This window comes from Scleropages formosus, chromosome 16, assembly GCF_900964775.1.
Source record: "Scleropages formosus chromosome 16, fSclFor1.1, whole genome shotgun sequence".
Classification (NCBI taxonomy): domain Eukaryota; kingdom Metazoa; phylum Chordata; class Actinopteri; order Osteoglossiformes; family Osteoglossidae; genus Scleropages; species Scleropages formosus.
In genome coordinates, this window is record NC_041821.1 from 4,818,234 (window position 1) to 4,845,468 (window position 27,235).

The 27,235-nt window shown below is 48.8% G+C and overlaps 1 protein-coding gene across 2 annotated transcripts in view; it reads right to left on the reverse strand.

Annotated features, from left to right (window-relative positions):
• fbxo41 (F-box protein 41) overlaps window positions 1-22,725 on the reverse strand; it is a 32,311-nt gene extending 9,586 nt beyond the window's left edge. The window contains exons 1-4 of one of the 2 annotated variants that reach the window (XM_029258952.1): window positions 22,655-22,725; window positions 13,046-14,059; window positions 5,189-5,396; window positions 2,353-2,426 (exon numbers count right to left, since the gene is read on the reverse strand). In XM_029258952.1, coding sequence (XP_029114785.1) covers window positions 2,353-2,426; window positions 5,189-5,396; window positions 13,046-13,815 — 1,052 coding nt within the window. In that variant the 5' untranslated portion in view covers window positions 13,816-14,059; window positions 22,655-22,725. Of the gene's footprint in view, window positions 1-2,352; window positions 2,427-5,188; window positions 5,397-13,045; window positions 14,060-22,408 lie in introns of both variants that reach the window. The other variant, XM_029258953.1, reaches the window with a different exon arrangement.
• Window positions 22,726-27,235: the final 4,510 nt, after the last annotated feature.

A 27,235-nucleotide genomic window follows, 5' to 3' on the forward strand; every position in this document is an offset into this window, starting at 1 on the left:
AGGACTTATGCTTGTACTGCTGTAGTACAGCACCTGGGTGGTGCGAGAGGACGTGGTTTTGATCCCCGCTCAGTCTGTGTGGAGTCTGCATGTTCTCCCTGTGTTTGCGTGGGTTTCCTCCCACAGTCCAAAGACATGCTGTTCAGGTTCACCCATAGTGTGTGAGTGACAGAGAAAGTGTGTGTGTTCCACTGATGTATGGATGAGTGACCCAGTGTAAGTCACCTTTGTTGGAAGTCGCTTTGAAGAAAAGTGTCTGCTAGATAAATAAATGTTAATGTACTGGGAAAATGTGCCATTACTACTTAAAATCTGTAGTAGATCTCATAGCTTACTATTTCACACTGTATAAAGCAGTTCAATATGAGTACCCTGCTGAAGGGCACAACAGCAGGTCCCGTCCTCCAGTCCTTAACCGTTGTGTCACCTGTCGTTACAGTCATCCAGTCCCAGGGAACAAGTGTTCGGTGTCATATCAGCTCACAGATGGCTGGGCAAGAAGGAATAAATTCAGCCCACTTTAAAATAGAACACACTCACAAACTGAAATAAGGGAGACCCACTGCTACTGTAGGTCGCACTGAATCAGTATACATGTTACATCACCCATCAGATGGGTTGCATCACAGTCAGGTCATTTGTTGCGGTTTGGCTCCATTTCTCCCATCTTTAGATCAAGCCAACGTCATAAAGTTCTTTAAATGGGGTTAAAAATAAAACCACAGAAAAAGAAAAAAACGATCTTACGCAGAACAGAAAAAACACGATCCGTCAGAGCATTCTAATCTGGTGCGACCACTTTGCCAAGCTTGTAATAGCTGGCAATGGGTAGAACAAAAAGGAACAGGCTGGGACTAATACAATTACCACACAATTTGGAGAACGTTAAATGTGTGTGATAGCTTTATGTCAACTTATAATTTGCCCGTTCGTGATCACTGATTGCAGTGGCCCTATGAGCTCCAGCTGCTGGATTTGAAGTTGCTCACAAACATAGGGAAGCAAAACAACAAAAAAAAAAAAACAGTTTAAGTTACAGCAGGTTCTGCAATTTAGTTTTGGGGACAACTGTCTTTATTATTTTTTATTTGCTGTTTTGGTGACTAATTCATTCAAAAGGGGCAGCAGGAAATATAGAGTACATGGACACAAACTTGTGTCCTGAAGGTTTCCAGTTTAAAGCTAAAGCCCCACACCTCCTGCAGTACCCTTGAGCAAAGTATCTTACCTGAACTGATACAGTAATCAATATCCTGCTATATAAAGTTGTTTTCGATAAAATTAATAAAGTAAAATAAAATAAATTAATAAAATTAATACATCTTTCATTTAAAATGAACAGTTTTAATCAATTTTAAATAAAATTAATAGATGAAATTAAATTAATTAAAATTATTATTTTTTTTTTTTTAATTAAAATTATTATTATTATTATTTTAATTCAGGGTACTATAATGAGGTTTACATTGGTTTTGAAATAAGAACATGTCCATACCCTTGTGCTAAAAGCTATGGGAATCTACCACGGGCAAAGAAAAACACAATAATGGGGAGTTGTCCAGCTGGGACTGGCAGTGGCCCTAGACCCCAGCAGGCAGTCAGGAGCCTCTGACTGATCTCCTACTGCAGCACAAGACAGTCTGGGTTTGGTCCGCAGAGCATTTGGACTACGGATGGTCTCTCCTTCTGCATGGCTGAGAAATGAGGCCTCGCTTTACTGGCAGCTCCAGAAAACACAAGAACACAAGTCTCCGGTGAATCAGCCAGACGGGGGAGGCGGGGGTGGTCACACCTTCAGTTGTGTAGGGGTCACACCCTCATGCCGCCACAGCACTGGAACCCTAACAGGCTGGCAGACAAATTTTATTTCATTCTCACACCCTTGCTACGGGCAGGCCGGACCACGGTAGGGTCGCGTCTCCTCTCCCACGGAGGACCGGGCTCGCGGCCCACACCGCGCCGATACCCGAGTCAGCAAAACAAACTGGTGAGCACGGGGTCACGGAGGATGGAAAGGCAGCCGCGCACGCAGCACGGACGGCACAGCCACTCGGATCAAACTGCAATGTTTACAGCGAAGCAAAGTAAATCAACTGCAAGGCTACCCTTCCAGATGAACTGCGCCCACATTACCGGCCTCGTCTAATCCACCCACTTACAAGCATCTGCGACTGGTGTCTGGTAATTCCCTGGTTTATTTAATGAACACACTGTCACTTAGGTGATTAATGAACACATTGCTGGTGTCGCTCCTCTGCTCTACTCTCGATTTATTCTTCTGCGCTCTGCCACTATGCCGTACTCCCAAGTAACAATGTTATCAAGGGCTACAAACACGAGCTGCATACTTACCCAGTGCTGGGAGATGGCCGGCGGTCAGACACCTGGTACACCCCCCGGGACATGACTGAAACACTCGAGTTTCTCTGGGGAGGGAAGCAGAAAGACTTCTGAGTCATACCTCTGGTTGGTTAATCTGTGGAACAATTTAACCCTGTTATGTGAGGAATGGGTGCATGTCAAACCAGGCCAAGAGGCAGATTCCCCCCCCCCCCATGGAATGTATGAATTTGACTTCACAACTGGTGTCCAATCGATGTAAAAAAATAAAACAAGGCCGTAGAACAGAGGCCTTATTTCACTATGTAAACAAAATGTGAATAACCTGGAATGAGACCACACACTATGATCAGTGTGAACAGCAGCTTCTGGAGTGAACCGTGAATCTTTGGACGGCTCTCGTGTTTGGAGTGCGAACGCGACTGGCCGCAGCGCGGACCGCCGCTTCAGCACGGGCGAGACGCGGCGAAACGAACCAACGTGCGAAGCGGAACCCCCGGCCTCGCAAGCGGAAAGCGCTCGTTCGCATACAGCGGCGAGGGCTGCCGTGAGCCACGGGACCGGCGCGGGATCGGCACATTCTGCTAACGTTGTCTTCTGGCATCGAGGTCTCGGCATCTAGGTCGGCGGTATGGCACCTAATCACATTCCTGATTTTGAGCCTCAACAAAGTGGGCGGCTCTGGTAAACCCTCAAAAAGAGCACACGGACACAGAGCGCTCAGGGCAACCGCTTCAGTGTTAGATTTGAGCTTTTTAACCTTCTTTAAGACTCCTGTTGCTGCGACGCAGGGTGACAACAAAAGACTGCACATTCCAGCTGCGCACTGAACGATATCACTACAAAGTACCGCTACTGAGAGGAAGCAGGACATATTATGAAATTTTGTTCTTTAACATGAGAAATATTCAGGATCACAAAGTACAAAGTGTGCAAATGGCCATCCGCTATACAAACAATAAGGAAAAGCCTTGACATATGAATACTGTGTATCAGGCTTTCTGCTACGCTGAAGAATCACAATTGACGAGGAATCATAAATCATAAATGCGATTTGGCCTAAATATGAAAGTTTTTAATCTCACCAGAGTGGCTCGTTCGCGCATAAAAAAAGTGCAATCTTTAAAAGGCTTGCCGAATGAAAAGGGCCCGTAGAATGTAGAGGCGCAGCGAAAGTAATCCAAGGCGACAAGGTTTAAGACGCTGAGCCAAGGGACTCTGGGTAATCTCAATTCAACATCACTCCAAATTCAAGCAAATGAAGTATCCGTTGACCCGTTGAGTCTGAATCCGTGCAAAACGCAAATTAAACAGTAGAAAAATCAAATACTTGAAGACGCTTAATCAACGAATGTAGCCATGGAACAGAATCTGAGCTCCTGAGTCGAAGCTCCAAGAGCATTCTGGGTAAACCAGAGCAAAGCAGCATTCAACGAGCCGTCGTGTCTTGCAGCGTGGAAAACAGCGCGAATTCAACAGGCGGTTGCTGAAATGGAGCGAGGCCACAGGCCTGCGCCTGTCCCAGTGTTGTAGCTGCACCACTCAGCTGGTTCTCATATCCTCAGCTCACTGCTCTGCATGATGGTGGACAAATATTTAACATGCGCTTGAGAGAGTGATATTTATTTCACGGGTTTGAATCCCTGGGAATTTCATCAATAAGCCCCCTTCTTGCTTCTCAGGATGAAAATCCTCCGTTTGTGTGTCTGGTTAAACAAATTTAAAATTATTTCTGCATACGAAAATTATTTCGTTATATTCTCTAACTATGTGAAAGACGGGAATAATTTGCATAAACTGAATTATTCATCTCCACTGAGGCCTATCCGCTAAACTCAGCACACTGATCATCTGTGTACATGGTAACAATGTTTTTGCATCTCCTTACATGTACACCCTTCCCTCATATAAAGGGGTTCAGTGTCTTATGAAAATGTATTCCATGGCATCAAGCTTATTACGAGCTTATTATTCAGTACAGCAACTTTTTCCTGCCGGTAACGTGGTCATTTATCCACAGCAGGTATGTTATTCCCTACGACCTATGTGTTTCACTGTGCAAAGCATGAGAAAAATATAGTTATTCTACTACTCCATACACTTCCTGCTTCCTACTTCCTACTTCCTGTCATACCGACAGTCTCAACCAATCACAGCACTGATTATGGTAAACCTAACTGACAACTAAAATAGCAGATTGAATGAAAACTTTTAGAAATAAACTGCATAAATGTGTAAATATTAACTTAATTATTCAACTCAGATGAACAGCTTTTATAACACCAATACCACAACGCTAAGGTAAATGAAGTAACAAGATGACACTGATGGTGACACTGATGGTCCAAAAATTCTCCTACTCAAATCGTGGTACCAGTCTTAATAATCTGGATAACAAGGGCAAGAATTCAATAATTTTTGTTACAGATATTATTAAAAATGCTGATGTAATTGTTTGATATTGCAATTAATTTTAAGGACTACGTGACCCTAAGATGGACAATAGTTAGTGACATGTTTTAATCCAGGAAAAAGGAAAACGCATAATAATTCATGGAAATTCTGCCCCCTAATAAAAGCGAATTGGCCAAACAGGGTAATGGAACGAACGATTTAACCCCATTAGGTGAAGGAGGGGTATATATAATCACAACATTTGGCACAGACTGCAGTTCATTCATACACTGTGCAACAATTTATTCAGTTTTTTTTGTTTAGCTCAGTTATTTACATTTCTTTCCTGGTCCGTGATAATTCTGCCATCATGTGGTACAGAATAAGCCTCTCTGCATCATCGCCAGACCACCTATGGGGTAAATCTCTCGCTGGTACCATCTTCCTCTCTCACCTGGCGGCCGGTGCCCTTTGACCCCGGGACGCTGCAGTGCCCCAGGCTGCCGTTGGGTGTGGTTCCACAGCTGCTGATGATCTGCAGCTGCTTCTCAGCTCGGTCGGCACGGTCCAGCAGCTCCTCGATGAACTGCTGCAGACGCACCTTGGCGTTGGCCTCCCGTGCCGCTGTCTCCTGCAGGAACTGGTCAATCTGGGCCACCTCCCTGCGGACACACGGACGGTAGGGTCAGGGGCTTTCAGGTGGGATCGAGAGTTGTTACACTACCTTCCATTCCAGAAAACAATCTTTCACATGGACAAAAGATATGGAGGCACTCCTCTACTTACGTAAATCAGAATTTCCGCAAAAAATTCCTGACATACACATTATGTACAGATAGCACTTTTATTTCACGCAAAATATCTGAAATGCATTAGGCGTAGCCAGACAAAGCAGGAAGCTGCATCTTCCCAGGTCCCGCGTGTTCTGAGCCGTGAACACATATCCTGTCGTTACTGTAGTGCTTTTTTCCCCATATTTTTTACCCATTTCGTTATTCACAATGCCTGGTGGTAAACGTGCGCCTGAAGGAAAACGAGAACCGTCTCGCTAGCGTACAGCAATCGATTTGGAGATGAAATTGAAGATAATAAGGAAGTATGAAGGTGGACAAAGATTATCGTCGATAGCACGGGAACAAGGTTTAGCCGTTTCGACAGCGAATACGATAGTGAAGGATGCTGCACGTATAAAGGAGCAGGCGCAAGGTGATGATGCTGAACGGTGGGGGAGGAGGGAGATTCAGACATACGTAACTTTTGATTTACGTAAGGAGCTGAAGAACGGTCTATTTGCGCAAGTCGAGGGGTGTCTGTAATCTATAACGCGACCAATATCATTTCATACGTCTGGGTTTTTGCATACAACAGATGGTCAGGAACCCTGCCAATTCAGACATGGAACAGTGGTTGGTGTTAAACAAACCAAAAAAGACCCTTTGCCGTAGCCACTTCTGGAGGTAAACGCCATCAATGAAAGAACAGTAAAGTATCAACAGTCGATATGCAATAATGGCAAGATCACAGAGTCCACTGAGGAAAAGAAAAGGAGAGACAGAGTCCTGCGAGTGGGGGGGAAGCCGGTCTCCGTCCTCCTTGCTCGCACCACAGGGAAGATAAACGGGAATTAGGAACCTGATTGGCTGTGATTATCTCATCATGGAGATAGTTACTCGATTTTTCCGGACCGTGCGTTGCCCTCGCTGCGCTACCAAAGACGGTCTCACGCGCCGCAACCTCTCCCCTGGAGGCGACTTCCTCAGAAAGGTCACGTTATACTGAGTGCCATCTTCACAGCCCAGAAAGGAAGTTTCCTCTTGAATGTGACATTGCATCAGAGCTCCTTTTCATCTGATGCTTCTAATTTTATCCTTTTCCAGAGCTCTGCATTTTACTGGAGTAATTCATGCACTCTAAGTACCTCCTGGGACTTGAACTGAAAACCTTCAGGTAAAAACACTCTGTCCTAAACCACTAGGCTACCTGCTACAGACCTGATTCTAACTTTCTAAAAAATATTTCTCAGCTTGAAAAGCTTCCACACGGGAAATTTCACAATGCACGTTTGGGAGGGTGGTCAACAGGGGGCGTAGTGGTTTGAAGCCAATTTATTACAATCTGAAGGTTCCTGCTTCAAATCCCAGTCCCTCCTGTAGTGCCCTTGGTCAAGGTACTTACCCTGAGCTGATACAGTGCAATAACCTTGCGGTACACATGGGTAAATCAGTGTAACATTGATTACCCAAGTCACCTTGGACAAATGCATCAGCAGGTGGTGCATTCTACTTAAAGGACCCAGGTTCAAATCCCTGGTCCTGCTGCAGCACCCTCGGGCAAGGTACTCACCCTGAACTGATACGGTAAAAATGACCCTGCTGTATAAATGGGTAAACAAATGTAAGTAGACAAACACTTTTAACACTGAAGAAAGGCCTCAGATAGACATAAATAATTATATTTAAATAATGCTTAATAATATGTGGGGTGCGGTGGCGCAGTGGGTTGGACCACAGTCCTGCTCTTCGGTGGGTCTGGGGTTCAAGTCCTGCTTGGGGTGCCTTGCGACGGACTGGCGTCCCGTCCTGGGTGTGTCCCCTCCCCCTCCAGCCTTATGCTCTGAGTTGCCGGGTTAGGCTCCGGTTCCCCGTGACCCCCTATGGGACAAGCGGTTCTGAAAATGTGTGTGTGTGTGTGTGTAATGCTTAATAATGATGTTGACAACACTATGACAGTAAAAATTACCATCTCATCCTGGACGCCCCTGTTGCCCCTGCAGTATAAACATCTCTGGCAGTCCTCTCTGCTTCCTTCCTCTCCGCCATCACTGTCAACTCACACCGCCATGACACACTCAACTAGGGGGAATCTATGTCTGCGAGGGAGATGTTAATGCCTGCATAAACACCGACCGCCGTTCCTGTCCAAACAAGATGCAGATTAATCGAAAAAAAACGTCCCGCAGGACGACGTTTGACAGGAGGGGATGAGCGCCGAGGTGGTCCATGAGGGATTCGCACCTGCACTGGGCTGCCCTCTCTCTGCGTGAAGAATACGGTGAGATGCTCAGGCGAAGGCTGATGCTTGCAATAAGACAGAAGTTACACAGTTATGAAGAACCCATCAGGAAGTCGGCTGTAGAAACACGATGTTCTGTCCTTTTTGACAGCACCATGGAACTGCGTAATTCTTTTTTTTATGCGAATAAAAACTTTTAATGGCTTATTTCACCTCGCCTTCATCGCCCCTAACCTCGCCTTCCTCCTCCCCTGAGATTTCCAGCGAAGAAAAATCGTGATGGTTTTTAATGCTTTCGTTTCTTACATTAATTGTCTCTCAAAGGAGAGGATGCAAAAATTGCTCAGCAACGAGGACCACAGTACAGCAAAGTGGAATCACATGTTTGTGGAGGGGGCAGCCTACTCTGGGGGTCCGTACTTGTCGCTGCAGTAATAATATCGGAGAATCGCTCGCTCTCCAGCTTTCAAAGCAGGCTCCGTCTGAGCGAGCTCACATGCCGGAAGAGCAGCCGGCGAACGGAAGCTGTTCGCGCACACAGGGACGCCTCCAGCCAAGGCGTCTGCTGTGAGGTTCAACCTGCAAGGTCAACGTCCGCTCGGGGCTTCAGAGGACAAGGCGGCCTCTAAAGAAGGGAGGATCTCTCAATTACTCTATAATTACTCATTCTCCTCGGGGACAAAGTCTGATAGAGAAGCTGAGAGATAAGGGTTGGCGGGTTTGTCCTCGAGAGGAAAGCAGATGTGGGGAAGGCCAGACTGCGCCATTCTCAGATCCCGCAGCCCTGCCCTCCAAGCTTCCTGGCAGTAAAGACCCCACAGGGCCGCTGGGGTCACATTCTGCAGTCTCCTCTCTCGTAGACACCGCCACTTTGGAGGATCTTCAGTGAGAAGCGCAGGGCCATCGCTGGGATTTTGGCACCACTAGGAACGAATCAGTCTGGAACCCCTTAGACTAACAAACTAACTAAGATACGCACATACAGTATATGACAAAAATATTTTAAATATTGAGATTTATGTCGCTTTGAAGAAAAGCATCTGCTAAATGAATAAATGTAAATGTGGATATAAAGTAGATGTACATATAGATGACAAAGAAGGAAAAACAAAATCTAAATTCATCAGAAAGTCTTTTGTTGTGATTATGAGAATATGCAGGGTACACAAACATATAATTTAAGTTTATTTTCAATGCTGAAGTTCATAAACGGAACAAATAGATAGAAACTATTTACTGCGTAGCGCGACAGTTTGTTTCATAGAAAATGTCACCTGCAAAGCTGCATTTGGCGATGCGTCATACTGTGTCTGTGAAAGCGACCAGATTGTGATACATTTTCTAATAAATTATTTATTATGAAGAAAGGTTTTTATTTTTATTTTTCCCAAATGTACAACTTATTTTTCGCCCCAAAATTTCAGAAATGTTCTGTCATATTAATAGCGAAATAAAGAACTGTGGAGACCAAATTCTTTGATTAATTTCAACTTAGTTTAAAACTGTTGACTTTTTTGGAAGGGTGCAAGTATTTGGCCACGACTGTAGAGTTCCTCCAGAAAAATCTGTCCCCCACTTGTGTTCTTAGGGGCATTTGAGTCCATCCATCTGGTTACTACTCATCCTCCACTTCCTCTCTCCTCCAGCTTTTGCCAGCATTGCAGTCTTTTCGAGAGAATCCAATCTCCTCATGTTGTGTCTCAAGTACAGCATCCTCAGTCTTATCATTTGCTTTGAACTGAGGTTAGACTTCCAGGACATCTTTGTTGAGTTCTGCCTCTGTAAGACCCAAAGGATGACCGCTGCAGGCAAAATATATGAAATCTAGGTAGGGTAGGGTAGGGTAATAGCGACCACTTGAGTAGTATTCCTGGTAAAGGAGGAAAGAGATGTGGTTTAGCATTCCCTTGTCCATCACACATCTTTGGGTTGCAAACTCTGCTCACCCTGAGCTGGATTCAACCCAACACTGGAATGAACAACTCAAGAGCTGTGCGGCACCCGTGACGCCACCGTGCCCCTTAAATAGAACCTAGAGCACCATAAGCAAACATCCTTCACTCGTCTCACACTGCTTAGTGTATCAACACATGCGTACGATGCCAGATTCTTAATGTCGTTCCGAACACCTGGTATCACGTCATTTGTCACATCACACGCCGAAAATTGGGACGACGCAGGTGAGGCACTGTTCCCGAGGACAGATGGAGGAAGCGTAGATGAAAGGGGGGCTGCTGTGTTATGGGGGAGAGTACGGCACGGGGTGGGGGTGGATTACTGTGTGATGGGAGAAAACTGGCACAGACGCTGGGAGAGCGCCTTTCTGTAGAGTGATGCACAAGGCAGAGAGAGACGATGTGATGGCAACCAGGTGACGTGAGGAGGCCAGAGAGAGAGGAAGCGCCGATCGCTTCCTTCTGATGAATTCATCGATTCCACATGAAAGCGTTCTAGGCCGGGAAGGTAAGGCTACGTGACCCGTGTTTCCAACAGACCCTGCAAATCAGCAACGCCTCATACATTCATTCACTTATCCGCGACTCAGAGCGAGCCACCCAGGCTAATTTTCACTTTAATATCTCAGGGTAAGTACCTAGATCAAGGGCATTACAGCAGGAGCTTGGATTCGAACCCAGGGTCCTTTGGATGCAAGCTAGTAACTGTAACTGCAACGCCAGCTGCTCTCTGGCTAATGTTGTTGTCGAGCTAACGCCGCCTTAGCATGTGAGCGCTAAGCTACCATGCTAACATTAAGGATGCTAATGCTAAGTATGCTAAGGTTGAGTCACAGCACTGCTTCAGGCAGAGAGATTAATGCGCTGCAACTGACTGCAGCGTAAAACACATCCAAAAAAAGAATGCTATGAGATCACACCGGCGCCGTGCTCATTTTCCACAGCAGCGCCCGAGCGCGAAGCCATCGATCTCCTCCAGCACCGCTCGCATCCTGACGGGGAAAAGCTCTTGGAGGTGAAATACGACCCCTGTTAGCGCCACTTTCTAACACCGCGAGGCCTCCGGCTGGATACAGACCTCGAACTACCTGAAAATCTACGCATCTCCTGCCGATACCATCGGCCATTTCCTTCTCGCACCACCACCTTAAGTGCCAACCTAAGGAATCGCTGTGAAAAAAAAGCCAAATCGACATGGACGTGCAATACACAGCCATGACACAAAAACACTCATTTTTATGAAAACCATACCTGCGATACTCACCCCTCACACAGCTCCATCTGCAAAACGGAGCAGCAGGTGGTGTTGTTGTTATAGCCAATTCCCAGATCCCCATATTCATAATCATGGCATGGATTTCCGTAGTGAAAAACATGCTTCTTGACCTTGACAGAAACACCACCGTTGCTCACACAAAGGGGTTAATTCATTCTGTGAAATCACAGCATTAGCCAAAGTCCCTTTGTGATGAAGTCAAATGACCATTATTTCTTATGGGAAAAATAAATGGTTCCTGGAGGAAAAAATATGTCACACAAAATTAATTTAAATACAAAATAAAAGGTATTTTACACGGGGACAGCTGGTAGCGTAGTGGTTAGCGCTGCTCCCTTTGGATCTAAAAGTAGCAGGTTTGATCCGAGCCTCCCCCTTGAGCAAGGTACCAACGCTAAATAGGTCCGGTAAAATTACCCAGCTGTATGAAGGGGTTAATGCTTGTGATAACTTTCACCTTAGCATTGTAAGTTGCTTTGTAGAAAAGCATCAGCTAACTGCATAAATGTGATTTTTATACATGACCCCAACATATTGCATAGTATCTGCAATAAAAATTATTATTTCTAGCCTGTCTTCTAATGTTACATTTTCCTTCATTCATAATAATTCATAATTCATTGATAATGTACCTGTCTGATATTTCTGATATAAAGACTAAAGCTGAGGAGATCACTGCCTATGTCTTTCACCGTGACACCAAATGTTTAATCCAATGGACTGCTACCGTACCCTTGATCAAGGCACTTACAGTGAATTGTAGGTAATACAGTAAATACAGTAAAATGTAAATACAATTGTAAATACAGCACAATGACCCTGCTGGGCTGAGAACTTGATGTGCCATGGGGAGAATGTCTTTAACGCCGTTCTCAGTCGCAGAATGGAAGACCCTCTTCTTCCGTTTCTGACACAGTGACAGCTTGTCGGCGGTGCTTGCCGCTCTCAGCACGGTCGTACGGCTGTGACCGCACCAGCGAGAGGGATTCCCCTCCACCGTCATCCCATTTCACCAGGCCTCAACACGTCTGGTTGCTGGAGCGGAGAAAATCTCCGCCTTAATTATTCAACGACGGAAACTCTTGTACTTAAACCTTCCCAAGCAGGATTACTAAAGCTTAATGTACCAGGAAATACAGAAAATGATCTACTGAAGACCAAGGTAATATATTAATAGTTAATACCAGGGGGACGACTCGATCAAAGCAAGTAGTCACGCGATCGTCCCGATCGTCTGTTCTTTCCCCGAATGATTCATATTTCCATGGTTTCCCGCCAAGCGCTCTGAATTCCATGTACTGAGTGCCTGTTACTTCAATTTGCTGTAATAGCGATTATAAGTGTTCCACAGCGATCACCACCTTCAAGGGTGGAAAAGACACATGGACAATCCCACCAAATGCAGTCCAAAACTCCCGGCAGCCCACTCCAGAGGTTTCTGACCATAAAACCCAGAATAAACTTCCTTTGGTTTCGGAGCAAAGGAAAAATCCCTGGAACACAACAGGTGACCGCAGAACGGGAGCGGTCACCTCGGGCTACGACACAGCAGGCCGCTGTCACGCCTGCAGGCACTCAGGTGGTTCCCAGACCGGTCCCAGGTTGTTGCGCCAAGCAAGAAGCTCCACCCAAGGCCGCAAGGGGGTCGGATTGGCTCATTTTTACCTGCTCACATGCCGGATCAAAGCAGCATCCCGACGCAGTGAAATGTAATCCCAGTGACGGCTTTAACCTCATCTGTCCTTAGAACCCGGACTCAGCGGCCGGCACACAGGACGGTTAAAGCCCACATTTTCAAGTGGGAATCCAGGACTTTGCTCTCCTCAGGGACAATGGATTAAACGAATGATCCCGCAAACTTCAACGCAGAGATTACGGCATACTAACACATATGACTTTACAGCTCCCCTTTATACCGCCATCACATCCACTCCGCGCTTCTTACGCAACAACTTAAAAGTAAAAATGGGAAGAAACCGTACAAATGTCTGAGATCTAGGAAACCAAGCGCCACAACTGCAGCGTGCAGTCGAGCGGTAAAACAAAGGTGCAGCGCCAAGGTACTCACTGCTGTTTGTGGGAGAGCTCCTGCTCCTTGCTGACCAGGTCCTGCTTGAGGCTGGCCAGCATCTCCACGGAGACATCCACCTGGCGAGACAGCTCCGACGCCTTGTCCTCCAGGTCTTGCTTCTCCTTGCTGAGCCGCACGCTCTCCTGCTTGGCCTTCTCCAGCTCCGAGCTCTTCTTCTCGAGTTCCACCTGCAGGCGCCCCACGCGGGCCGCGATCTTCTGCTCCACCTCCTCCGACAGCTTCTCCAGCCGCTCGTCCAGCTCCAGCTTCTCCAGGGCACGCACGCGGAAGCGGGCCAGGCCCTCCTCGTAAGCGGCCTCCACGGCGCTGGCGGCCACGTTTGCGGCCACGGCGACGGCAGTGCTGGTGGGGGCGCCGCTACCCGGGTTGGCTGAGCTCATGGCTTTCTTGATGAAGATCTCGCTCAGGGGGATCTCTACATTGGGGATGTAGCGGGCGGTGGCGGCGAGGCTCAGCTCTTCGGCGCTCGGGAGCTCGTAGGGCGCGTGGCGCTCCTTGGCGCCGAAGGAGGCGCGCTCGACAGCGTCGCGGGGTGCCCGAGCCTGGCTCAGCAGGGGCCCGTCGCTCACCAGGGGCACGAGGGCTGCGGCGTCACAGATGCTGTTGGACTTGGACAACACGTAGAGGGTCTCGTAGGTGTGGCTGTACTCCAGGTGGGCGCGGAGAGAGGACAGGCTCCGGAAGCGCTTGTGGTCCCCGCAGCGAGGGCAGCGGTACGGCAGCTCCAGGGAGGCCATCCCGCGCATGGCTCACACGTCGCGGCGGCGCCGGTCCGTCAGCGCGCCCGCTGGGCTCCGGCCCACCTCTCTCATCTCGAACGTCACCGGTCGGCCAGCGCGCGGTTCCTGGGAATTCTGTGTGTTCCGGGGGCGCGCCCAGCGCCCATCCCCCACCGGCACACACCGAGGCGCGACCTTAAAGCGCAACCGCATAGACACAGGGGCCGACCTCAGGGCTTCCCTTGCGCTGATGGCATCCGGCCCCTTCGCCCTGGAAGAGAGGATGAAGAACAGGCTCTCAGATAAACACGTTCCAATCCTCCGACCGTCCCCCCCAGCCACTGTTCACGGTTTCTCTGGTGACCGTTATTAAAACAGGGGGTCGTCTCATGCAGCATGGAACCTACATCACTACCGAGCGAATTTGGAAGAGAGACGAGAGGAAGTAGCACGGTCTGCTTTCATTTTGGTAAAAATAACACGGCGCAGATGAAAAGGAAAAAGAAATAAAAGTCTGGCTGAGCTCCAGGCCTTTCCTAAAATAAAAAAAAAAAAAAAAAAAAATCAAGATCTGAGTGCGTAAGAAACCTTTCCTGCCGTTTTCAAGGGCGCAGATGAGCACCGAAATTTCCTCCGTGACAGTTATTTATAGCTCGACAGGAAGGAAAACCGAAAACCCAAATGACGCAAAGACGAGACGGCGGATTATGAGTTAGTCAACGTCGAGCAGGTAACCAGAACCAGAATATAATAATAATAATAATAATAATAATAATAATAATAATAATAACAACGAGTTAAAGAGGCACTTTTCTGGAATTCCACTGGGTTTTAAGGGAGGTCGTATGGGGACGACTGGCTCACAGAGGGCTGTCTCCCCAACCCCCAGCTTTGACCACACCACTCTTCCCTCACAGCTGTTAATTAATTCAGGTGAGGTGACGCAATGTACCGCGGAGCTCCAGCGACAAACATAATAATTATTCCCAAAAGGAGCACAAAGCAGAAACCGATGAGCTCTTAAAGGGCTCTTCGGTGTGGCGCTTGCACTGTGTCGTTGGGGGGAGGGGGGGTTACGGAGGAACGGCCACTAATTAGGCCGCCATGCTCACCCACCGCCCGCCTGACATCGCTGAATTAAGCACCCTGGCGGGAGCCGCCCGTATAATTGCTCCATCTAACCGCATCACGGAAACGAGCGTACGCAGCGATCGCGGTCGCGAACTGCGGCACCGAGACCACCAGGAGACCGCAGAACTGCCTAAATACCGCGGTACACCCTGCAAAGCAATAAGATGAAAGAAAACCGAGCAATGAGCCCAGGTGAGTCGCATCACGTCGACTTAATACGTTTTCCACATTCTGGGCCTATTGATCCTGCGGAGGCTCCCAGACACCCCAGGAGCCGTGCCAAATAAGGCCGATCACAGAGCCGTACAATGGAGCAAGGGTAGCAATTAGTCGTCTGGGTGCGAGCGGAGGCTGATGGGAAAGCGACGGCTCGTGGATCGTCTCATTAAAACCGGGAGCGTTCGGCTGCCGTGGAGGTGGGGAGGACGGCCGGCGAAGGACTCTAATTGGACGGTCCGCCATCAGCGACGTGTCACTTCCAGCCGCTGGCCTGTGGCTGTGGTGTCCAAGAAGTGGCATTCCTTTCATCCTCACCCCTCCGCATGCGCACACACACTGCAGTCCCGTAGCCACGCACATTACAGTCCAGCCGCAGTCCACCGCACAAAAGCCTCTGTAAACATTTAAGCATGCCAAACACAACTTTTACCCTCCAGAGACAGATCAAACACACGGGTCGGACCCAACTTGCAAAGCATGCTGCTGCCGCTCGATTGGCTGCCGCCTGTGCCATGTGGCCCCGCCCTGCCACGTCCAGTAGAACAGCCAGACCCCTCATTTGCCGAAGAGAGGAAAGCCACACCCCCCTTTCACTCCCGCCCAGACTATGGACACAGCTGTCCCTCTGAGCTTCGCCCTCGACATCCGGTAACCATGGCAACACCTCATCTTACAAAGAAACGAGCCCCCGTTCTGGAGACCCCTGGGAGCGGCTTCCTGCGTGCAGCTTCCTTATGTTGGGCCGTACTCTCTAATTAGCGCCTCTTTCATAACGAACGGAGTACGGAAGGCTCTTTGTACGAAATAAAAATTGTGTGCGATTCCAGGAAGACAGTAAAGTCCAGTAGGACACCTCCAGCAAGGGGCCCTTTGCTTGAGGCCTTCAGGTCTGCAACCACTACCGACAGCAGGTCAATTACAATAGAAGCACCGGGGAACACGGTAAACGGGGTTTGAGTCACAACAAGGCTGCGCTGAGGTCAGCATAACTGACAAATTTTTTTTTACAGTACATTTATCTGACATCTGCCTCCAGAGTGTAAGGGCAATGATTATTAACTCGTATTTAGCTGACAGCTTTCCACTCAAAGTGACTTACAGCGTTAGATACATCGCGGTAAACTGCCTACAGGCATTCACTGCCAATACAGCGGAGCAGTGTGACACACACCGGCACTACTGGCAGCGCAGAGTCACCAATCTACCTGGAATACATCTCTTTGGCTTGCGGGAGGAAACCAGAGCACCTGGATGAAACCCACACCAACACGGAGAGAACACGCAAACGCCAGACAAACCCAGGCGGATTCAAACCCACATCGAAATGGGCGGCCTAGGAAGGGTGAGGCCTCGCGCTACCCGCTGTGCCACCCAGCTGGCTGAACATTATTTACTTTAAAGAGATGCCTGGTGAAAACCTCAGATCCGATTCAGTTCCCGTGTCACCGGGTGAAGGATGAGCACACGTCACCGTTCTGGAAGCGAAACACATCGTTCGGGGGAAAGGCCGCTGCTGCGAGGCCCCCGAGCGCCGACACAAAGCAGACCTTCTGGTCCTTCGCACCTCCGAATAGATCCCCCACCTGCAGACATCAGCACCACCGCAGGCACAGAAATCCTACCGCGAGATTTGACTTATAAATATTGCGTGATGACGGATGACAGAATCGGTCCTTTACCTGAGCGGAGCGGAAAACAGCGCCGAGAGCAGGAGCGGAGCAGCGGAAAGGAGGAGCGGGTGGGAGGAGAGGCACCGGTGAACTCGAGCCACAGGAGCACAAGAAGAGTCCGCAACAGGACAGAACATTTGTCCCCATCTCTGGGGTGAAGCACAGGTATCAAGGTGCACAGCTTCAGCTGATCACTACAGTCTCCCTGCTGCACAAACCAGAGCCCTACAATGGCACCATTCATTCATTCATTCACTCATTCACCCATTCATTCATTCACTCACTCACTCACTCATCCACAATCCCATTTACAGAATGCCACCGTAACCCAATAACCTCCCAGCTAACGTCCCTGAAGTCCAGATCACGTGATGGAAACCTCAGAGGAGATGCCACGCACCACCGACCGTCTCCAAGCTCCCCGACAGCCCCTCCCGCTGGTCCCCCCCAACCCCCCCGAAAGGAGCTCCACAATCTGCCGAGGCTTCTGCAAGATCTCCGCCAATCAATGCTAACAGTATATTGTCACATTAATGGGTCTCCTGGAAAAAAAACCTCTCGTGTCTAAGCGTATTACAGACAAGAGCCTTCCGAAGCTGTCGAGCCGCTGTAAAGCCACACGGAAGCACGCGTGGCATAAAGTAGAGTAATAAGAGTCCTTGAGGTAATTTTGTGCTCCGGAAAACTGGCTGCTTATACAAAGGCACAGCTGGAACGAGGCCTCATGCATTAGAAGGTAAGTAAAACGCTGAGTCCTAACCGCACGTTGCATTACGGTGCAGCGGGCGGCTTCGTCCAAAGCTGAACCCTTAATGAAGGCAACACAGTGGAGACCGCTGGGTACAGTAAAGTACAGTTCCTTAACCACTCGGCTTCCTGCTTCCGGCCCCATGCCCTGTTATCCATCATCAATAACCGCCCCTCCCGGTGCAGGGTCGCAGTGGCCCAGAGCCTATCCGGGAAACGTAGGGCGTGGTAGGCAGGGCACAACATGGACAGGACTCAAGTGCAGCACAGGGCAATCGTACGCACACACACACACACACACACAGATACACACACTCACACACAAAGGGCAATTCAGAGCCCACAAGTTGACCTGAAATACATGTACTACATCTGCTTTGGCAACCGGTACTATGTCTACATTTATTCACTTCTCTCACTCCTTCGTCCGAAGATAATTTACCATATTAGGTTTGTATATTTACATATTTAGCAGCCACTTTTCTCCAAAGCGACTTCCAATGAAGTCTATCTAGTGCTATCAGCCCACACACCTTATTCACCGCGGTGACTTACACTGCTGGATACACTACTTACACTGGCTCACTCATCCATACATCAGTGGAACACACACACTCTCCCTGTCACTCACACACTACGGGGGAACCGGAACAGCAAGTCTTTGGAGTGTGGGAGGAAACCAGAGCACCCAGAGGAAACCCACGCAGACACGGGGAGAACACGCAAACTCCACACAGACTGAGAGGGGATTGAAACCACGTCCTCTCGCACCACCCAGGCGCTGTGAGACATCAGTGCTACTCACTGTACCCCCCATATTAACCTGCTTATAGTGATTTACTCAACAATACAGCTGGGAAATGTTTCCTGTATCACTTTAGGGTAAGTACCTCAGTCAAGGGTACTGCTGCAGGAAGGGCACTCAAACGCAGGTCCTTCAACAGCAAGACAACGGAAAACCGTTACGCCACCTGCTGACTCACTGGGCGATGGACATATTGACGAGAAGTCAAAGTTTCACTCTTTCCCAGAAACAACGGGTAGCATAGTGGTTATAGCTGGTAAACTAGCATTTAAAGGTTGCAGGTTTGAATCCCACCTCCAGCTTGAGTACCCATGGGCAATGATTTACTTCCCCTAAAAACTGCTCCATGAAAATCACCCAGCTGTATAAATGGGCCAGTAATTGTAGATAGTTTAATACTGTAAGTCGCTTTGGAGAAAAGTGTCAGATAAATGAAAGGGATTAAACCCAAAAAAAAGAAAACATCCACCACTGACCACTTTGCTTGACAGGAGGTTTTAAACACAGTGCACAGCTGACAGGCCCAGTGTAAATAACCCCACCTTGCACTACTTGTTTTTACTGGCGTAGCAGGAAATGAGACGCCGCCACATTAATTCCATAATCCATTAAGCATATTCAGTGACTTTTTCATGACTCTGTGTCCATTAAGTGCGAAAGAACACAACCGCGGGGGAGGATTCCAGCGGTTCAAGTAGAGACGAAGAGCCGTAACCCCCGTGTTTGTTCCGCAGGGCTGTTATTATAAAGATATGAGCAGGCGGATCCTGATCGCACCGCACACCGAGGTTCGGTGCATTGTTTCCGAATGAAAAAACACTAAAAATGCAAATTATCTGCGAGCGAAATCCACGCAGAGCACTCGGGGCTTGTGTAAAGCATGCATTGATATGCAGAGAGATCCTTCGCTGAGCAAGCTTCAAGGCGCCTAAAATAACTTCCCTCCTCGTCGGCGAGCTGTGTACCAACAGGACGGTCCGCGGGTTGGATGTGAGAACGCCCGCGGCGCCGCACTCCTCCGAGCCGCCAGAGACATGCGGCGACGCTCTCTTAGTCAACAGCCGACCAGCAGGGGTCAGCGGTGAGAGTAGGGAAGTGGTTAGGCTCCGCCCCCATCCAGGGCCAGGTCAAATAACACTCTTTGGGGACCGCCACCTAGGTGTGGGGACCCATTCAGTGATCATCATCCTACCCACAGAGCGCTTGGCTTATTTCAGATATGAAATTTACATTCATTTTATACTTTTCTCCACAAAAACTTCCAACATTAAGCTACCTATAATTACTCATTTATATAGCTGGGTACATCTACGGCATTATTAAGGGTAAGTACCTTGCTCAAGGGAATTACAGCCAGAGGTGGGATGTGAACCCACAACCTTTGGATCTGAAATAAGAAGCACTAACCACTACATTACCAACTGCAGTACAACTTCATAAGAAACAGAAAACTGTTACTGCAGCCAGTCCTTACCATCTTCCCATTGACAGTAGCAATCCTTACCATAATCATAGCCCTACCATAGTAAAATCACAACCATCCAGTGTGTTGCTGACAGAAAGAGAAGGTGTAGACATTGCCTCAATTCCACAGCCTCCAATCTGTTCCTCGTTGTACCGACTGCTCGCAATAAACGGTTGTTAAAGTCGATACAATTTTTCAAAGACAGAAACATTTCCCAGTTTGTTCATATCTGCATTTTGTTCACTTACCTGTTAGCTGGAATTTCTGTTTTCCGCAAAGAAAACGTGACCTTCGCTTACACGGCCAGCCAATAGATGGCAGTAAAGAGCACCCAAACAGAGGACGAGTCTGGGACCAGATCACTTCAACACGATTCCATGGCGTTTACAGCTAGTGTCTGGTGTTCCTCAGTGTTGGTGACCAACAGCAGAGCGAGGAACGTTACGTGTTTATGGGAGTAATCGGTCGGCGAAGCGGAGTCTGTAGAGACAAAGTGTGTTTACGCCCCGCGGTAATTTTAACACAGAGTTAGTAACAGCTTTTTCAAGTCAGGGTCACGATGGTGCAGAGCCTATCCTGGAAGCACAGGCTATAAGGCTGAAGAGGCTGCAACCCACTATATCAAAGTTACATTTACTCCTTCGGTTGATACTTTCCTCCAAAGCAACTTACACTGTTACAGCAGGGTAGTCTTACTAGAGTACATTGCTCAAATGTATTAGAGCCAAAGGGGGGATTCAAACGTGCAACCTTTAGATCTAAGCATGACTGAGGGCTTGGAAGATACGAAGCTATAAGAAACAGGAGACAACTCGTAACACAGCAGTTTGTGCTGCTGTGTTTAGACCCAAAAGTTGCAGGTTCAAATCCCACCTCCACATATGCTTCCCTTAAGCAAGGTACTTACTCTAAATTAGAGCAGCGTAATACGCTAGCTGTACAAATATCGGCAGATTGACAGTGTAAGTCACTTCTGGGGGAGCATCAGATAAAAGCAATACAGTAAATATGTATATTAAATACTAACCTCACACTTCAATAAAAACAGTACAGCACTTAGACTGTACTTCAGAAAGATTACAATTTTTAAATAGTTCTGAATATATCATACGCATAAGCAGTGATCACACTAAAGGACACCTTCATGTATTTATGGACTCTGGACAAGATCCCTCTGACCTTTACCCTAACCTGACCCTAACCCATTTCATATGTGTATTGCATGTTCCTATAATAATTATTATTATAATAATTATTATTTACTATTGCTATAAGTTGTTATAATACAATAATAATAACAATAAGAATTTTAATATTTATTATCATCATTATTATTATTGTTATATCACAACTTAGAACAATAGTAAATAATATCATATTATAGCTATTATTATTATTTGATATATAATCATATATAATAATTATTAATTAATTGATTCATTCATTCATTCACACACTGTGTGACATTCTCCTCTAGCCAAATAAAATCTGCTACAAAACTAATACCTATTAATTAATTATTAATAATTATTTGCTGTAAAGGGAAGCTGCAGGCCAGAGATGCTAATAGGTAACGGTTTTTGGCTGAGAAGCATCTTTATCCTGTATGAAATATGAGCTTCTGGATCCATCTCCAGGGGATCCACAGCAAGGGCCACCTGGGGGCCTCTGCTCCACGGGCCGACTGACCATCTGGACACTGGCGACTTACAGTGGACACACGATCACGTCAAAGTGTCCACAGCGAGCGTCCCGACATTCGGCAGCATTTCGCTACAATTAACGCACAGCCTCTAAAAATCTGAAGAGATGCCATCCCGTAACCATGACAACCGCTGAACACAAGGTATCAGCGTCCACTCCAGCGTTCACCTCCGTGAATCCTTCATCGCGTCAGTCCCGCTTTTAGCCCGCGATGTGTGGCAGACAGGCCGACGCCTCCATGAGACACCACACACCGGCGTCTCGGGTCCGAGGAGCGCGCGAGCCTCGAGCGCGCCTGTTTGCGCAGCGCACGCACCCTCAGACCCTGTCCTCGCGCCAAGACCTATATTCCTGGAATAGCGGACGGCCGTCCTGGAAACCCGGGGGGGTGGGAATGGGGGGGAATGAGCGCGCAAGGAGCGCGCGTCGCCGCGGACACAGCCGCACCTGGAAGCCCGGCGGACAGGGCGCACACACACAGTCACAGCAGCCCCGCGTGACAGCGAGCACTGAGCAGCATCCCGCCCCGCGCGGGCCACACACTGCAGTCCCCGGGCTCCGACCGCATACACAGCCCACGCGCGGACACGGAATCGACTAAACGTCACAGTCTGAGCAGAATTCCGGCCGAACGCGATCGATTTTGAATATATCGGATCGATCAGCCCGTGCTCCAAGCTCCATCCATCCATGCGCGCGCCCAGCCCCCCACCCTCTCCATCGCTCCCCCCCCCCCACCCCCACATACGGTTCTTTGGCGTTTTCCTCCATCTCCCTCTCTGCGCGTTGGCAAACGTGCTGCGCTCATTGCGGCGCGCGCTCCGCTCTCTGCTCAATTCGCCTGTGGGAGAGAAGCGCGAGCGCGGGCGCGCGACGTACCGGCTGCAGCGCCGCAGAGCCCCGCGCGCCTTCCGTCCGTCCGTCCGTCCGTCCGTCAGTCCCTCGGTCCGCGCGCGCGTAGCCAGCAGCAGCAGGAGCAGAGGAGGTCGCCCGCCGGCTCGCGGTCCTCGCGCCCACCCGCCCCGGACCCGGTCCGGACCCGGTCCGGACACGGCTATCGGAGAGCGCCGAGCCCCGCGGAGCCCCGCAGCCCTAGCAGCGCGCCGTCCGCGGAGCCATTCTCACCTGGCAGCCTTCTTCTCCCCATCCCTCCGTCTCGAGGCACGCAGCCGCTCCGCTGCTGACGTCACGCGCCGCGTTCCCACTCTGCGGTGGCGGAGCGCGCGCCGTGCGCCTCGCTCGCGACGCCTCCTCGAGGTCGTCCGTATGGCGGGAGCGCGAATGTTACAGCATCTGTGTCTCAGTGTGTCTCATTGTCTCTGTGTCTTAGTGTCTCTGTGTGTCTCAGTGTTCCTCGGTGTCTCTGTGTGTCTCGAGGTCTCTGTCTGTCTCAGTGTGTCTCATTGTCTCTGTGTGTCTCAGTGTGTCTCAATGTCTCTGTGTGTATCTGTGTGTCTCAGTGTCTCTATGTGTCTCTCTAATTCCTCTGAGCTCTGACAGCAGGGACTCCACGTAACACGTCCCACCTCCGCAGGCCCGGCCTGTGTCCAGTCCAGCCGTGTCCCCAGTGGACAGTCAGCGAGACACACTGCAGCGTGTCCGTTCCGCAGCCGGACGCCAGCGTGGACATGGATGGAGACACTGAAAGTCACAGTACTTTGTTGGAGTCCGATGACTCCTTGGAGTTTTGATATTGCAGTTGTGCTTCTGAATGCATTCGTTGTGCAGTTTTGTGGTTATTGAATGATGATGCAGGTGAACTAAAGCAAAGCTGTCATGATTTTTTTTGCATCTGATGTTTTAACTGGTTTTTATTGTTTGTTTTGTTGAGTTTTTATTGAACTTTGTGTGGATGATTTTGTATTTTGAGTTTGTTGAGTTGTGCCTTGTGGTGGGTGTCTCGTTTGGAGATGTTGAACTGTGTATTTGTATGCTCTTTTCTTTTTATTTGCACTTAATAAAAGTTAAAAAAGCTGACGTGGACATGGACCCACGCACACTCCGAAACGGAAGGTGTCGGTCTTATGAAGTTCAAATAACCCACTGTACCGTCCAACACAAGTGTCCACATCCTGCCAAGGAAAAACTCCTTAGCCAGCGCGCCACCTGCTGCTTGATTCTCCGGCTCGGCTCGGCTCGGGTCGGGTTGGGTCATGCACCGCGCGCTCTGGCCTGTTCCTGCTCTGCATTCATGACAAACTGACTCGTGACCAGAAGGGTGCTTGTTCCAATCCCAAACAAGCTGCCTCACTCTTGAACACGGTACCAGAAGTAAAACCCGGTGACCGGATTCCTGCTGTCAAACCCGGTCCATGTTCTGCTGCGGGAATTCACACCCCGTGCTGCGAGATCCCGTATATGTGGCGCGCGAGAACCGCACGCGGGGCTGCGGTTACTATGTTGTAAAGGCGACGGTGACGCCAAGGTGTCTCGGTCGAGGCGCAGAGGCGCCACCTTGTGGCCAACCCCTACTATAACATCTGTGATCTAACCACTGGTACGGTGGAAAGTACAGTAAGAATGTGGTACCGTCCTGCAGAAGCTCACACTCTTTAACTTCAGAGCGGAGGTGTTGCCCCCCCACCACCCACAAAGAATCTGAGCGGCTTTAAAAACATACATTTATAGATCCAGATGAGAACATGTTGGTGGTACAGTGATCAGTTCTGCTGCCTTTAAACCTGAAGGTCACAGGTTTACATCTCACTTCATAGATTTGTTTTAGACTTGAGCAAGGTACTTACCCTATATTGCGCTGGTAAAAATTACCATACTGTGCAAATAAATGCAGGTAGGATGGCATAGCAAGTAGTGCTGCTCTCTCACAGTACCTGGGTGGTGCGAGAGGACGTGGGTTCGATCCCTGCTCAGTGTGTGTGCAGTTTGCATGTTCTCCCTGTGTCTGTATGGGTTTCCTCTGGGTGCTCTGGTTTCCTCCCACACTCCAATGACATGCTGTTCAGGTTCACCCTGAGTGTGTGTGTTCCACTGATGTATGGATGAGTGACCCATTGTAAGTAGTGTATCTAGCAGGGTAAGTTACCATGGTGAATAAGGTGTGTGGGCTGATAACACTACATAGTGTTCAGTGGAAGTCGCTTTGGAGAAAAGTGTCTGCTAACTAAGTAAATGTAGGTATCTTATTATTATAAGTCACTTAAGAGGAAAGCTTCAGCTAAACAAATAAAGGTAAATTTCACAGTGATTTTGGAAGGTGTGGCCCATTCCAACCCGCTCCTTTAGATCTCGGAAAGCCACTCGGTGTTCATTCCACGATCAAACGTAAATAGAATCTCGCCCTCCGATGAGTAATCCCGTCTCATTTCATAATCCACTACAACGAACCCTCTATTTATAAGATCATCTATAAATAAAAATAAATAATGAATCAGAAATGCGAATCCTCCCAGGAGACTGGAACTTCAGATGCTCCATTAACACATCCATCAACAAAAACTGGGGAAAAAAAAATATATACTTGTGTGTGTGTGTTTCTGTGATTAAGAGAGTCAGCCAATCAACGAAACAATGTATGAGGACAGAGAAAGAATCATCCGTGCAGAAATGTGCCAAGTTGCATTGCTATTTATAGCCATAGACACATTACTGAATCATTACAGCAGATCAGGGCCTTGTGCTCTTAGATTGGCTGCAATTAAGTCATTCTGCGCTTTATTTTGCTCTCGCACAAACACCGAGAATGGATATAATTAGCTGTCACTCGCCTAGCAACCGCTACACAAGCATGGCACCGTAACGCGGAATATTCATTTGCAGAGCGCTTTCTATTAATTGACGGCACACGCGGCGGCGCAGACATGCGGGCCCATCGCGCTCGCTGGCCCTCTCGTCTCCGAAGCTTCGAAACGAGCCGATTAACAATCTCATAAGCACATTTCCCCCAACGCCTTTGGATGTTTTTGAGGGAACTTGAAATTTCATAAAACAACCAAAGGTGAAGGGTTCTTTTTTTCTGTGACAGTGTGTGGTGTTAAACACTGATCCTGATACCATTGAAAGTTCTGCCATCCTCCAAGTCAGTAACGCTTTCCGACCAACAGAGGGCAGTGCAGAATAACCGATTAACCAGTTGTGCTGCAGAAATTAATTATTCCATGAAAGAAATTATGTGAAGATACAGCTTTGACATATCACCCTGCCGCAAACCCGGAATATTCCCACTGAGGATATAGCGTTATTGCCGAGTTCATCGGAGCGAGGAAACCCTGCTGTATTACAACGACCGTCGACGGTCATAAACACCCCCCCCCTCGCTCGGCCTCACCCGACAGGAACGGCCCACTGGGGCAATTAATACTAACCTGGGTCACCTAGTGCTCTTTCCTTAACCCAGCATCATTCTCAGCGCCATGGCAACCGGAGCCTCGCTGCTGATCACAGGCTGAGGCTCGTGTTTGTCCTGCCGTGCGGGTTGCGGTACACACCAGCGGGGGGGGAGGGTGGTCCGTGGGTTACTACCGAGGAGGTGGGCATGTCACGTAGGAACACAGAGGGCCGAGTAGCACGGCAGCAGGCGGAACGCGGTGGGCAAGCGCGCCGTAGGTGGAGGACAGCGGGTTCGAACAGTAAACATACAGGGAGTGCAGTGAGTACAGTAATGCGCCGTTCACTCCGCTACAGGCAGGGTGCCGCGGAATGGACCGGAACGCAAGGGTGTTAAGGAGCAGTATGTGAGGTCATGGAGTGGCTGTGATGCTCTTACTGAACTAATGGGCTGCTGCAAGAGCACTCACACAGAGGCGTGACAGTGTGGCATTATGGGTAAAGAGAGGGAACAGCGCACACCTCGGTTCAAGGCAGCTTGCATTGTTAACCAACTTTACTGTGATGTAACCGGTTATAAACAGGGCATTTTTACTGTATCGTTTCAGGGAGATTACCGTGATCGAGACGGGGATTCGAACCCAAGACCTCCTGACTGATGACGACAGCCAAAACCGCTACGCTTCCTGCTCCAAAACTTGTCCCTGACAGTAAACAGCAGGACTCAGAAGACTTTTATATCCTCCCGAGATCCAGCAAAAAAAAAAAAAAAAAAGAAAAAAAGGTTTTTGGATATATTTCTACAGCTTCTACAAAGTTTTCCAAGCTCCACCCCCAAACATGTGGCATCTCTTCTATAAAGTGCGTCAGAAATCAGTCTTGTAGCACAGAGAGTTTGGGAAACGTACTTTAAAAGCGTTTGTCCTCTCTAGCGGACAAGAACGGCCCATCGTTCTCTTACATGAACTGAGGGAAACGCACGGCTCTCCACCAGATGTCTCGCGTCCTATGAGGGTCACGCAGTGTTTAATTGCCGTTGTTTTCCGCGCTCAAATGGTTCCAGTCATCGCCGGGACGAAGTGTAACGTGAACGCTCTTCTCGAGTCGGCTTGAGTCCCTCGAATGTCCTCTTCTTGAGTCGGCTGCTGCTATCTGCCCGAAAAGGCCGGACGACGCGTTCCGTCGACGTGTAAGAATTTCACGTGACGCCTGAAATCCACCGCACCGGGTAAGACTCGTGCTCAGCGAGCGATGCCACGCACCTTCTGCGGTCGTCCGCGGGTCGAAGGGGAACGGCGAGCGGACGAGGAGCGAAACGGCGAAGGGCGAAGAGTCGGCGTGTGGCGTCAAGATGCTTCGCTCGCGTCGCGCTACGTGGCCCAACGTTAACGTCCCACTTATTGGCCGCAAAGACATTTTATT